The sequence below is a fragment of the Mercenaria mercenaria genome, chromosome 13 (genome assembly GCF_021730395.1).
Source record: "Mercenaria mercenaria strain notata chromosome 13, MADL_Memer_1, whole genome shotgun sequence".
NCBI classification, from domain to species: Eukaryota; Metazoa; Mollusca; class Bivalvia; order Venerida; family Veneridae; genus Mercenaria; species Mercenaria mercenaria.
The window spans coordinates 9,701,043-9,713,314 of NC_069373.1; the positions used below are offsets into that span (position 1 = coordinate 9,701,043).

Here is a 12,272-nt window from a genome sequence, read left to right on the forward strand (position 1 = left end):
TCAAAATCCCAATTACTGACTGGCTGTCTGAAAATATTTGTAGGAGAGGTATTTTGTATTTGTTTGTTCCTTTACGATGAATTCTAATGTAATCTTTATAGCTATAAGCTCACCAAGGAGAATTGAAGCCATTTTAGAAACTGACTGCTTTAACTCCATCCGTTCACCACTTGGTAAAAAAAACACAAGATCCTGCACCACATGGACCAGAATTTCCTCTGCATGATCCGTCAGTAAATGCTATAGTAGCATTTGGGTATATGTCTTGTAATAGCTGGTTGATAACTTATCTAGCTTAGACCTGTTATTCAGCTGTTCTGTTTTTTTTTATTAACTTAGTTTGTTCCAGTAGGCTGGACGGCGTCTACTTGGTTGGAGGAATTCTAAGTAGGATAGCTCTGGCTCTATGCATCTCGTATCAGTTTCTGTGAGTGATTCCATTTCAGCTACTTGTTGTAACATTCTTCCTACAGGTGTTGCCGAAATGTCGGTGATCTTTTTCTCTTCTCTACATTTATCCAAACATTGTTTCAAAGGCTTGTTTATGCCCATTAGTTTAGTGCACTCTCTTATTGCTCATTCTGTTCCTCGCAGTTCTAATGGTGGTACTCCGGACTGTATTTCTAGGCTTTCATAGCTGCTTGTACCCATTGCTCACTTATATAGTATCAGACCCTTTCGCTGGACTTTTTCTAATGTTTGCACTGAATTACTTGTTTGCCAGACCGAAGACGCATACTCTAGGTAAGGAACAATTAGACTTTGATAAAGTTTAATCATATTCTGTGGATATACTTTTTCTGATTTTGCTACACATGGCAGTAATCCAAATGATCTTAGTGCTTTTCGTTTCATCAAATGGCCGTGTTGTCTCTCCGGTATATACCGTACGTTGTAGGGAGACAATAGTAATCTATTTCAAGTGTCCCCTCATGTTATAGTATTGGATATAAGAAAACTGTGAGCTTTCTTAAAATGTTAGAGGGAAAGGAGAAAGATACAATAACAATGTGTTATCAACACATGCACTGACATATTTCTATTTCTTTCTTTCTTTTTTTTAAAGAAAAAAAATATATATATATCCAAAACTTCAACATAGGCTGGATAGCTACTTTACATCTAGGCTACGCTCATGAACATCTGACTTCATCATGCATGTCCAGTAAACCACTGACCAAGTGGCTTATCATAATCGGGGCACATAGAGGGCACTTGAAATAGTCTGTTCCACTGATCTGTCTTAGAAATACAGGCGCGTGGAAGAGTCTAAGGTTACAACACACTAAATAGCTGTTCTTCTGTATTCTATATAAAGTTGAAATATTTCTGGACCAATGGCTGCAGCACACATTAGGACCCATTTTAAATGACCGTTAAACATTTACTTGAAGAATATTGTCAGTGCTGAATAAAAATCAAAAGAAAAGTGGGGGTCATGTTTGATGCAAGAAAACTATTTTCAGTCAAACATACGAACTGTATAATCAGCTAAAACAAATGAGACCCCAAATTGTAGCGGTGGTGTATGATCCAAGTATCCATGACAAATTCTGTCATGTTACTATTTCATTATGAAAATGCTGCCTACATGTCAAGCATATATAGCTGTCGTGTGATTTCAGCAAAAAATTAAATGCAAAGAAAATGAGGAAAATAGCTCTCTAATATTCATTAAGGCAAAAAAAAAAAAAAAAAAAAAAAACACTCTGCAGCTTGAGCAATGTCTTCTGAATTTTCCCTAGAAATTGATGTGTTTAGGTTTAACTTCTTGCCTGAACTGATATATTTTTCTTGATTTTGATTTCGAAATAACTCAACGTCTTACTTATAAGGAAGTGTTTTGAAACATATGTGGAGTCCGGTCATATCATCGGCCAGAACTGACTTAAAAAATATTTTTGACCTATCCGTATATTGGCTAAGTTCGTCTGGTATAACTGGTCTTATGTCTTTCCATGGGTCATTTTCTCCAGAAGCTAGCAACGTTTTCAGATCAAGGTCTCGTACATCATTTCTGAGTTGCCTTTGTTCTCATTTTTTTTTCTCTGTGGTTCCCGGTAATTTGGTATTCCAGTAGCTAACGCTCTACTGATTCTGCGTCACCACACCCACAGTGGGGGTTACTGTCAAGTCAAACCTTGTATCTGTGCTCTTTTAAATTGTATGTGATTTGCCGGTTAGTACTTGTGCTGTGATCCAGTTGTTTAAGATTTACTCTTTGTTTCATCTCATACAACGTATTTCCCTTCCTGATGTGTCCCATCATTTCTGCCACAAAATTGTAACTGTTTCATTGACTGCATTCTTTATATCCGCTTTAGTGATGGGTTCTTGTGACTCCCATTTCATTTCTTCAGCCTGTAGTGCAGCTTCTTTAGCTAATCGGTCTGCAATTTCATTCCGAGTAATTGCGGCTTGGCCTGGTGACCATTCAAGTTTTATCGCGGTTCCAACCTTTTCAACAGCATTCCACTGATTATGTAACTTGTTGTCCCATCCTAAAGTCAGAATCCTAATTACTAATTGGCTGTCTGAAAATATGTGTTGTCCAGTGTTCTTTCTATAGCTATAAGCTCACCAAGGAGAATTGAAGCCAGTTTAGAAACTGGCTGCTTTTAGATTTAATTCCATCTGTTCTCCACTTGGTAAAATTACACAAGATCCTGCACCATACGGACCGGGATATCCTCTGCATGACTCGTCAATAAAAGCTATAGCAGTATCTATGCCCATGTCTTGTAATAACTGGTTGATAGTCTGTCTAGCTTAGGCTTGTTGTTCAGGAGTTCTGTTCTTTTATGAACCTTGGTTGTTCCAGTTGGTTGGATGGCGACTACTTGGTTGGATGAATTCAAGGACGTTTTTATGCCCTTTACACAAATGAATCAAAGGACGTCCTTGCTATAAATAGTAACAAGAAGGAAGCAAGACATTTCGACCCAATTAAACCACTTAATTCAGGCACGTCATTGTCATATATGAAGTGTTTAATGACTTAATCATGTAACGATTTAATCATATATTAAAATGAGTGTGTAATAATAAACAACTCATTAAAAAACTATGAGTGGCTCGGTTTCCGTGGTTATTGTGACTTCAACGCTTACATTTATTAGTGCTTTGGCTACGGTCTCGTGCAATATAGGTTTAGCCGTGCTAGTAACCACTTCATGCACGCCTTTGCCGTTTAATAAGTGTTAAATTTATTATTTTTATTCTTTATTTACGTTCATTATTGTACACCAAACAAAATATATATATTATAAGTTAATTATATAAACCAAACATTTATACAAATTGTTTATGGTAAAGTGAAAAACAAATTGAAATTATACTATTTCCTTGAAGACACACTATCTTTCAAATCGGAAACAGTAATTGTGTAAGTGGCTAATTCACAAGAGTTTATACTTAGTCAAATCGGGAGTTCCTCAAGGGTTTATTCGATGGCCTTTTCCTGGTTTAAATATATACCAGTGTCATATCAGTGTTTGTTTGTATTTCTCGTACATTTATCTATAGCTGCCAACGGAAACCTATATGGACGACTCGTACAGAAAAAGTAATATGAGGGAGTTGGGAGTAGGTAGATTAGTGAAAGATACAGAAGAAGCTCCGCTTCTATTTCTAAAATATCCATACACGGCACTTGTCTTCAAGTATTGTAGCATCAGGGTATCGAGCTTCAGATCCCTGGGTTCGTGCTTCTTAGTCAGACAAGTTTACCAATGGACCGCTGCGTATGCTCTGACATAGCAGTGCCACATCATTACCTTGATATAGACCGACGGCTCTTGGTTTTCAATTACGGAAGCCTCAAAGGGCCATATTAGTTGCGAGAAAACGGAAAATCAAGGCAAGTTGCCTAATTTGTTTATGGTTTTGTCCCATTTGAAATTTTCGCTTTGGTTTGAACTTTCCAAACAACTTGGTTCAAAGTCTTGGCAGAAAGATAGAAACAGTTTACATTTCGTATTATCATCGCCGAGAAGTTGATTATTTTGTGTGTAACATATTTCTGGAGGTAGTCTGGAAAAAATGATGGCCCTTAAATGCATTCAAGCAGGAGCATTTTTTTAAATAGAGAGGTCAATGGAAGGAACCACCTAGCCAAACTCGGTGAAGATTTACCAAAATTCGTGAGAAGAAAACATTTGAAGTAAAATGTTGACGACGGTCATTAGATGCCGAACCAGCCAGATACGCACACTCATAGCTCACCAAGGATGAGCTGATAAAAACAATATAGAGACTGGTAAATGGGGAAAGTTTATCATTAAAATGATTGTCAAGCTGATGAAGACAATGAAGTACGCCAACATAATCATCGTCTACTTCAGTATCGTCATCATCATCTGTTTTATTATCATCATCACCATGAGTTAAATTGTCTAAACATAGGTTTCGTCACTATCATCAAAGTCATTATCATCAACATCACCATCCTAATGTACATATTTTGAAGCGATGTCAAGTTAAAAAACATGAAATAGTGGTGATTAAGGGGAGGGAGGATTCAGGTGATCACTGCGATTGTGACAAAAATGATGAAGAAACTGAAAGTAAGGGTGATGACAAAGGTGGTGATGACGCTGATATGATGAATGATTGTTGTCCATAGTTATGATGATGTCGACAATAGTACCAAAGTGCGTTCCATTCCATGATCCATTGCAAAGCAATTTCCTTTACCAAAATTTGGCATAACAGCCGATTTGTTTCTTAAATTTCACATACCTATTAAGGAATCTAGCCCGTTAAGTCCTTTAATGGTGCTAAAGACTTATAGTTTGAAAGCGTTTAGCTGAGACTGTGATACTAATAAATGCGAAGGTAACTAATGACAAAGAAGTCACGAATAAATTTATAAACATATATTGTACTGCATACATATGAAACAAAAAGGCAATGAAATTTTCTTCCATACAATGGTAATGTATATATATATATATATATATATATATATATATATATATATATATATATATATATATATATATAAAATCATTCCAATTTCATTTTTCAAAGATTTATTTAAACTAGCAAACAACAAAAATAAATGTTTATGTCATTATTCAACGTACAAGTCGAGTTGCACGCGTTGGAAAGAATCCATATTGTTTGATTCTTCCAAATTGTCTGGTCCACCCGAATGCTAGATTTCCGTCGGCTGAACAAAACTTCTGTTTGATTTTTGTGTCTGAAAGAAAGTTCAAGTTGTCACATATATCAACTTGTTAAAGGGTAATATGGTTTAAAGCAAATTTCACACTTGGGGTCAGGACCTCCCGCACTCCCCCCCTCCCCCCGCCTCCCTGTCCCCATCTCCTCCGCCTCTGGTTAAATTAAGCGAATATGTTTTAGCATTTTAGCATTTTAACATGTATTGAGCATAGGTGACAATCATTATGCATTTTGCAACAATTGTAGTGTTTTTCAAAAATGCATTTTTACCATCAATGCTCTTAATATCAGAAAATGTGAAACAGTGAAACTGACACTAGAAAACAATAGTGGATTTAGCTTTTGAAATAGCACATACCTATGAATCCCTGGTATCAATCGACGATTCTATAACCATTCTGTCAAATGACACTAATCCTGACAACTGACGAGAAATCAATAATTATCATAAAGTAATCTTACTTATATGGCACACTTCCATGCGAACTGATCCCTGCTTTGCACTGCGCATGTTGTACGCAGGTACCAAACCCGGTATAATATAGTCATAAGCGTATTAATTTTTGTACCCGGTTTATGATACGCACAGTACAAAGCGGGGCTTCAAGGGCAAGCAAGTTTTCCAAGTGTCAGTTTTACTGTTTCAAATCTTCTAATATTAAGAGCATTGATGGCAAAAAAATGCATTTTTGAAAAACGCTTAAATTGTTACAAATGCGTTTTATGATCGTCACCTATGCTCAATACATTTGTACATGTTAAAATGCAAAAAATATTCGCGAAACTTAACCAGGGGCGAAGGAGAGTGGTGTATGTGTGTGTGTTGGGGGGGGGGGGGGGGGGTCCTGACCCCAAGTGTCTGTGCAGAAAGCACGTCAATGCAGATTACTTGCAATTTAAGAAACAATAATGAACTTGTAGAAGATGTGTTGCAGCATTCCATGTGGTTTTCACACAATTTTCAAAATACACGTGTTAAGATATTAAGTTACTTGTTTTCCTTTATTTTCAGCAATTATACTCAAGCAAAGTTACCCATTTTGAATTTGAGCTGAGATTGTTCGTCTGTCTCATGTAAACCTGTATTTGCCCATACATACAGCTCCTCTTGTCTGCTTTCTATAACGAAAAATCAGGGTCAGCTATTATAAAACCGGGTTTGGAGAACAGTCTAAAATCTACAGCATCTGAATGGTTAGTTCTGAGCACAAATTTGAAATTAACCAATGGTATGGGTGCAGACTGGTCTCCAAACACGTTTCTTGGTCAAACAGTATTTTAGGAGTATACTACGGTCAGTTCAGTTCCTGGACACGTAAGCAGTATTAACTTTAAGCAAAGGATAATATTCCGACAAGAATAAGGGACGAGAAGAATGACCTTAGATTTAATTAATTGTTGTCAAGTGATAGTCTGTTATAACTGACAAAATATCTCGCCCAGTATTCGTACCTACGACCTCCCATTCGGTGTCACTTGTACTCAATCTATTAAGCTAATCGGGCAATTCCTAAAATCTAGAGACACGATGAAACAAGATTAACTTTGTTTTATATCATATGACTAACTTTGATATTTCAATCAACTATAGAAGCTATTACACTTAAATGCCAACTATGTTTTCTAACCATATTCAAACATTTTGCGTTTAGTAGAAAGCAAAAGTATGATCAATAATTGAGACAAGTGTTTAGTTTATGCTAGTTTATTTTAGCTCGATTGTGATGAAAGCTTTAAGTTTATTTGAACCACTCTCGAGTCCGCTTCCTGGAAAACCCAGTACTGATGTCATATAAGAAATCATGGTCGTGACCCCAATGGACCTCGAGCCCACGACCACTGGGTTGAGCAGACGACAACTTAACCACTAGACCACCGCTCCCCTTTGAAGGCACTAAAAGGAGTTATGTACAGAGGTAACAAATATCTTAAGTCGTAATTGCAAACTAGATTGTGGGTCTCAAATTGCTTTGAAACTCTCATGTTAATACTGATTTCATCTATACTTAAAATTAAAAAAAATCTTTGAGTTGGGATAGACTTATAGTTAGTTTAAAGCAAAATCTTATCCCTGTTAAATCAAATTTCCATATTTACCATGTACTGCTCCCTCCAGTACAGAAATGTAGCTTCCATCTGACCGAAACCTCTGCTCTTCCTTGTCCATAACATAAACGTCATCATATGTGAACGATGCTCTTCCAAGCAGCATATCCGGACGGGACTGTTGAAACAAAGAAATATTCAAGGTATGCTGAAATTGTGCCAGTGTTTATAATGATCATACATCGTGCAATTGTGTATGGCAATTCTAACGTAAAATACTGTTGGATCTTAAAAGATATACATCGTTTGAAATACATTTTTTATAATTATCGTTAGCAAGCGAAAAGTTTGAAAAATGTCCCTTCAAAATAAATATACATCAAGTAAAATTCTAAGGTTGAATTATGCGCACATATGCACATGTTGCCAATAACTGTTGCATATTGAAAAGCGAATATCTAAACAATGTTACTATGAAGAAGTGAGAGATACACTGAAATAGTCCCTATTAAAGTGATGCAATAAGTATATTGGTTAAAAGTTAGTGACAGTATTTCCACGGAAGACCTACCTGATCAACGACAGGGTGGATGTAATTTACTGATAAGTCTTTATAAAGTTTGGCTGCTGCTTTATTACAATCAAAGCTCTCTAACATCTCCGTGAGTTTCCTGAAAACAGATTGTTTTAAACCTACAGAAGAAATTAAGGCTTTGAAACGCATGTTTTAAGTTCACTTGAATATTCAAAAATGTGTTTTTGTCCAATGGAAATTCAATGTGTATTTAAATTTAGGGAATTACCGCGGTATGCGTTTCCAAAGATATTCCAGGTTTAAACCGGTGAAAGTTCATACTTGTGGCCAGCGGTGTGGATTTTGACAAGCCTTTATCAAAATCAAGGTGTCCGCATTTTTATCACAAACATACGAATTTCTGACAAACTGGATGTCCCACAGTTGTTATAATGCTAATGATGACTTACTTAGGGAATCGTGCAGCATTGGCAACTTTCCTTAAGATTTTCAGTCCTTCCGAAAGTGTATCTTTCATTTTTGTTTGAATCACTGAGCGAAGTTCCTCTTCTAACTGAAAAAGCATACAAAAGAAATGCACACTGTCAATGACAACGAATTCCTAAGAAATCAGCTCCTTTTTATATTCAAGTATTAGGATTATACGGATCACAACTTTGCGCATGCTCTAAATAACAAAAACTACACTTCCGGAATGTGAGGATCGGTGACAAAATTAATAGTCACGTGATAAATGGTGGCTATATTTGTAGAATAGCAGCAATGTTTTGTTTCCTATGCTGTTTAATGGTAATATGAGTCTGTCGATAATAACAAAAATATGTTTTACGTCTCTGCATGCATTGAAGAAAAAAGCCCACAGTCTTAACTACTACAAGCGACTTCTTACCTTATTTAGTTTTTCTTCTCTGATCTTTTTCTCGGTTTTGTAAAGTGATTCAAGTTTCTCTTGTGCCTTTTTAGTTTTTTCTTTGCACTTTATATATTCCTTTGAAAGCTGAGCGCATTTCTGGTGGACATGTAAGCTTTCCTGTCCCAAAGCTGTCGGGTGCTCTGTGTTGTTAGTATAGGCGTAGAATTCGTTCGTCGAACTTTGTAGATTTCTACAGGCCTCAATGCACTTTCTTTTAAGATCTTCGTAGGTCTGAAAAATGTTGAGAATACAAATAGTCATTAAAGTTCTTAAACAGATATAAAAATTATGGAACGAAAGTATTAATATTATTATTTTATGTGGCATCAGCCTAAATATTATTCCTATATATTCTATATAACACTGACAGTTTTTAAAGGCCTGCCAGACATAGCCAATCCCATTTCAGAGAACAAATCCTTGCCTCATTTTAAAGACTTATGATAAATCTGATATAAAATAAAGAGCAGGGTAGGGTTTATGTATCTGCTAAGAGAGATTTCTCTTGTCACATTTACTTACTGTAAATCCGTACTTAAACTGACTTTCACTTCGATAAATACAACCTCTTCTCCCATTTTTGCTCCCAGAATGTCAAAAGTACACACGCAATGCAATTTAAACAAAAACAAGCTCTAATTTAAACCTGTGTAGCCATACCAAGTGAAAAATTAGTGTTCAATAACCTGAACCCCATTATGCAACTCCCACGTTGGATCCCATATTACACCACACTTCGAGCACAACTCATACTTTTGATCGCCGAGGCACATAAAACAAAATCAAAAAGTTGGAAATACGCAGAGACGAGATGTACAAATGGTACGAAACTTGCAAGAATTGTCCTACCGTCAACGATAATCGACTATGCCTGATTTCGAGTTCCGGAAACGGTCGGATATGGCACAAAGTTGAAACTATGGACCGACAATTTATATAAGGAGTCATGTAAAAATGTTTTTTATCCTCAAACGAGTTCAAAAAAATCACGCATTAAAATTATCATGCAAAATGGTGGCATTTACCTTGACAGCGCCCTGTAAGCGTTGTACTGCGGCTTTGTGGTCGTAACACGTCTGTTTCAATTCCCAAAATGTTTTTCTGCAGACAGCTAATGTCTTCTTCGGCAAGAACCTGTCAAAACAAGTAAAATAAAACTGCACCTTGAAACAGCAACCGATAAAACTGTATCATTGGTATCTTTCATGAAAAAGTGTACTAAGATACGTCGCCTTAGTTCTAGCTATAGAGTGTATTGCAACAATGATTGTATAAAAATGTACTGATTAAGAAACAGCAATATTAATACCAAAAATAAAGAAAAGAAAACAACATTGGATAAACTAATATGTCTAGTACATGTAATATTAATTCCACTCACAAGTCATATTTTTTCCTTTCTCCACTGACGTCACAAGGCACGAAATTTTGGCCGACATAGTCACCTGACTGGTGAACTTTTATTCCAAGTTCAAAGTAGTCTCTCACACTCGCCATATGATATGCAAATGCTGAGTCTTTCAATAGATCGAATGCTCTGTTCATTTCAGGTACATCTGTAGAAGTTTCAAAATAAATTGTGATTAAAGACACTTAACGGAATTGATTGAAAAAATATTGCTAAATAATTCTTTCTCTAAATTCGTTTTCAACCCCCGGCTCCGAAATCATGGCCAAATGATGTAGTTATTGTATACCAATTAACTTTCTGTAAAAACATGGCTTGTATCACAAATAAGTATGTACGAACTGCCGGTTGTTCTTTTTGTAGCACTATTCTTTATTTGAAATAATAAATATTATAAGTAGTTATTTAATAAAAATTACCTAGTTGGAATGTTCAAAATTGATAAATGTGATTTAAAAATACAGTAATTCTATTATCAATACAACATGTACATTTAATTCAGCAACAAGGAATTGCGATGATTTCATGCACTGCAGCAGGCATTTTATTCCAAACGAGTTAAGCGGATAAAACAGATAAATACCTCTAAGGGGAGGGAATTTGGTGAGTTTAGTCAGTATCTTTGCAGAAGGATCTCGTCCTTCAATGATCTCATCGGCGAAAAATGTACAATATTTCCCGAATTCCACAAACCGGCTGGTTCTGAAGAAAAACAAAGTTTGCAAAATAAGTTTTATTTTAAGTTGGCAAGAGCTAACAAACGCAACATATTCGCTCTAAATGAGCTTTTATCCGTCTATGAACAGATAAAACAAATGTAAAAGAGATACTAATAAAATAAATGATAAACATAAACGAAAGTTTACTGCATAAAGCAATCTGTATAATTCTATACATAAAGTATTATTCTTATTTTAAAGCAACCGGATACCATGGCAATGCAACAACAAAATATATTAAGCCTGGTGATCCTGACATATATAACTGACTTAGTAAATAGTGAAGTAACACATTCCGGTTAGTCAGAAAATGGCGGGAAAAAAAGAGAAAAGAGAAAAGAGAGAAGTGTTAAAATGGCACTTTTCATGTTTTATAGAAGCTTCTGAGTTTTTTTTTTTTTCGTTTCATTGTCGTCTTTTTGTCGATCTATGCTTGACTTTTTGATAGCAGTTTCAAAGGAGATTTTTAATTTTGAAGGTAACAATTGCTAATACAAAATGTCTCAAACATTTTTAGCTTGGAGAGTGTTCCATGGCGATGACAAGTCAAAAAGTTTTCTTTGCAGTATATGACCCGCTACCTTCTTGTGTTGTGTATAAGATTTATATGTGTGACAGCTCTCAAAGATTTCATGTTGTCTTTAACGGAAACATATATGCAAATTTATTCAACTAAATGTAAATGTTAGTATACATTCGATCTCCTCCATTTTTATTTTATTACAAAGGTTGTAAAATTATGACAAATTTTTTGACACCAACAATATTTCGTTCTATGCAAAGAAAAGCCGCAACAAACAGCCTTCACTCAGTGGATTATGAATATGTTTATTTTGCTTTAAAATGGTTTGGGCGATCTTACATTACACTCCTACTCCACGCGCCATTGCGGACAAAAACACGCTTTCACCACAACCCTACTCCCTGCGACACTCCAAACGCATCATGAAAACAAACTTTCTTACGCTAATGATAATATTACGACTGATTGACAAATGAATGTATGAATGATTAAGACTTACATCATCGATCCATTGCTCGACAGAAAAAAAGCTGGGATAAATGTCGTATCCATTTGTTTTCTATTAATATTTTTTCTTCAACAAAGTATGTTCTAACTTGACGGTAGTCTATCGTAACTGTTTGCAGTGAGCCAATCTAAACGATACTACACTCAATACGTATTTTAAAGCTCAATTTACGTAACGCGTAAATACCGATTCGTAAGCTCTGTTACAACCATTTGTAATAAAACAGATTGTAATATTACAAATTCTCGTTTTTATTACAAAAGTGGTTGCAAAGGTTCAACCACATTTGTAATAGCCAGATTTGTAATAAAAAATCGCAAACTTTTTTTTCGGGAGATGTGTTTCCCACGTGATATTCAAGCTTATGCATGCGTTATTAAGCACGTGCAGGTCGATTAACTGTCATGGGCCATTTAAGACTCCAAATGTTTCA

General features: G+C 35.7%; 1 protein-coding gene across 1 annotated transcript; it reads right to left on the reverse strand.

Annotated features, from left to right (window-relative positions):
• Positions 1-4,995: 4,995 nt before the first annotated feature.
• LOC123529298 (uncharacterized) lies at positions 4,996-11,952 on the reverse strand. The gene is made up of 10 exons (XM_045309568.2): positions 11,831-11,952; positions 10,673-10,791; positions 10,063-10,237; positions 9,707-9,815; positions 8,658-8,912; positions 8,218-8,321; positions 7,805-7,904; positions 7,285-7,411; positions 6,223-6,306; positions 4,996-5,203 (listed from the first exon to the last, which is right to left on the reverse strand). The coding sequence occupies exons 1-10, from the start codon at positions 11,881-11,883 to the stop codon at positions 5,079-5,081; spliced, it is 1,251 nt and encodes a 416-aa protein (XP_045165503.2). The 5' UTR covers positions 11,884-11,952; the 3' UTR covers positions 4,996-5,078.
• Between the last annotated feature and the right edge of the window lie 320 nt (positions 11,953-12,272).

Excerpts from the sequence above, each read along its gene's own strand:
- LOC123529298 (XM_045309568.2), bottom strand. The coding sequence starts at position 11,883 with ATGGATACGACATTTATCCCAGCTTTTTTTCTGTCGAGCAATGGATCG. Across the intron at positions 7,412-7,804 it reads TCCACCCTGTCGTTGATCAG|TCCCGTCCGGATATGCTGCT; the intron begins GTAGGTCTTCCG and ends TTGTTTCAACAG. Across the intron at positions 6,307-7,284 it reads ACTGGAGGGAGCAGTACATG|AAAGCAGACAAGAGGAGCTG; the intron begins GTAAATATGGAA and ends TTTTCGTTATAG.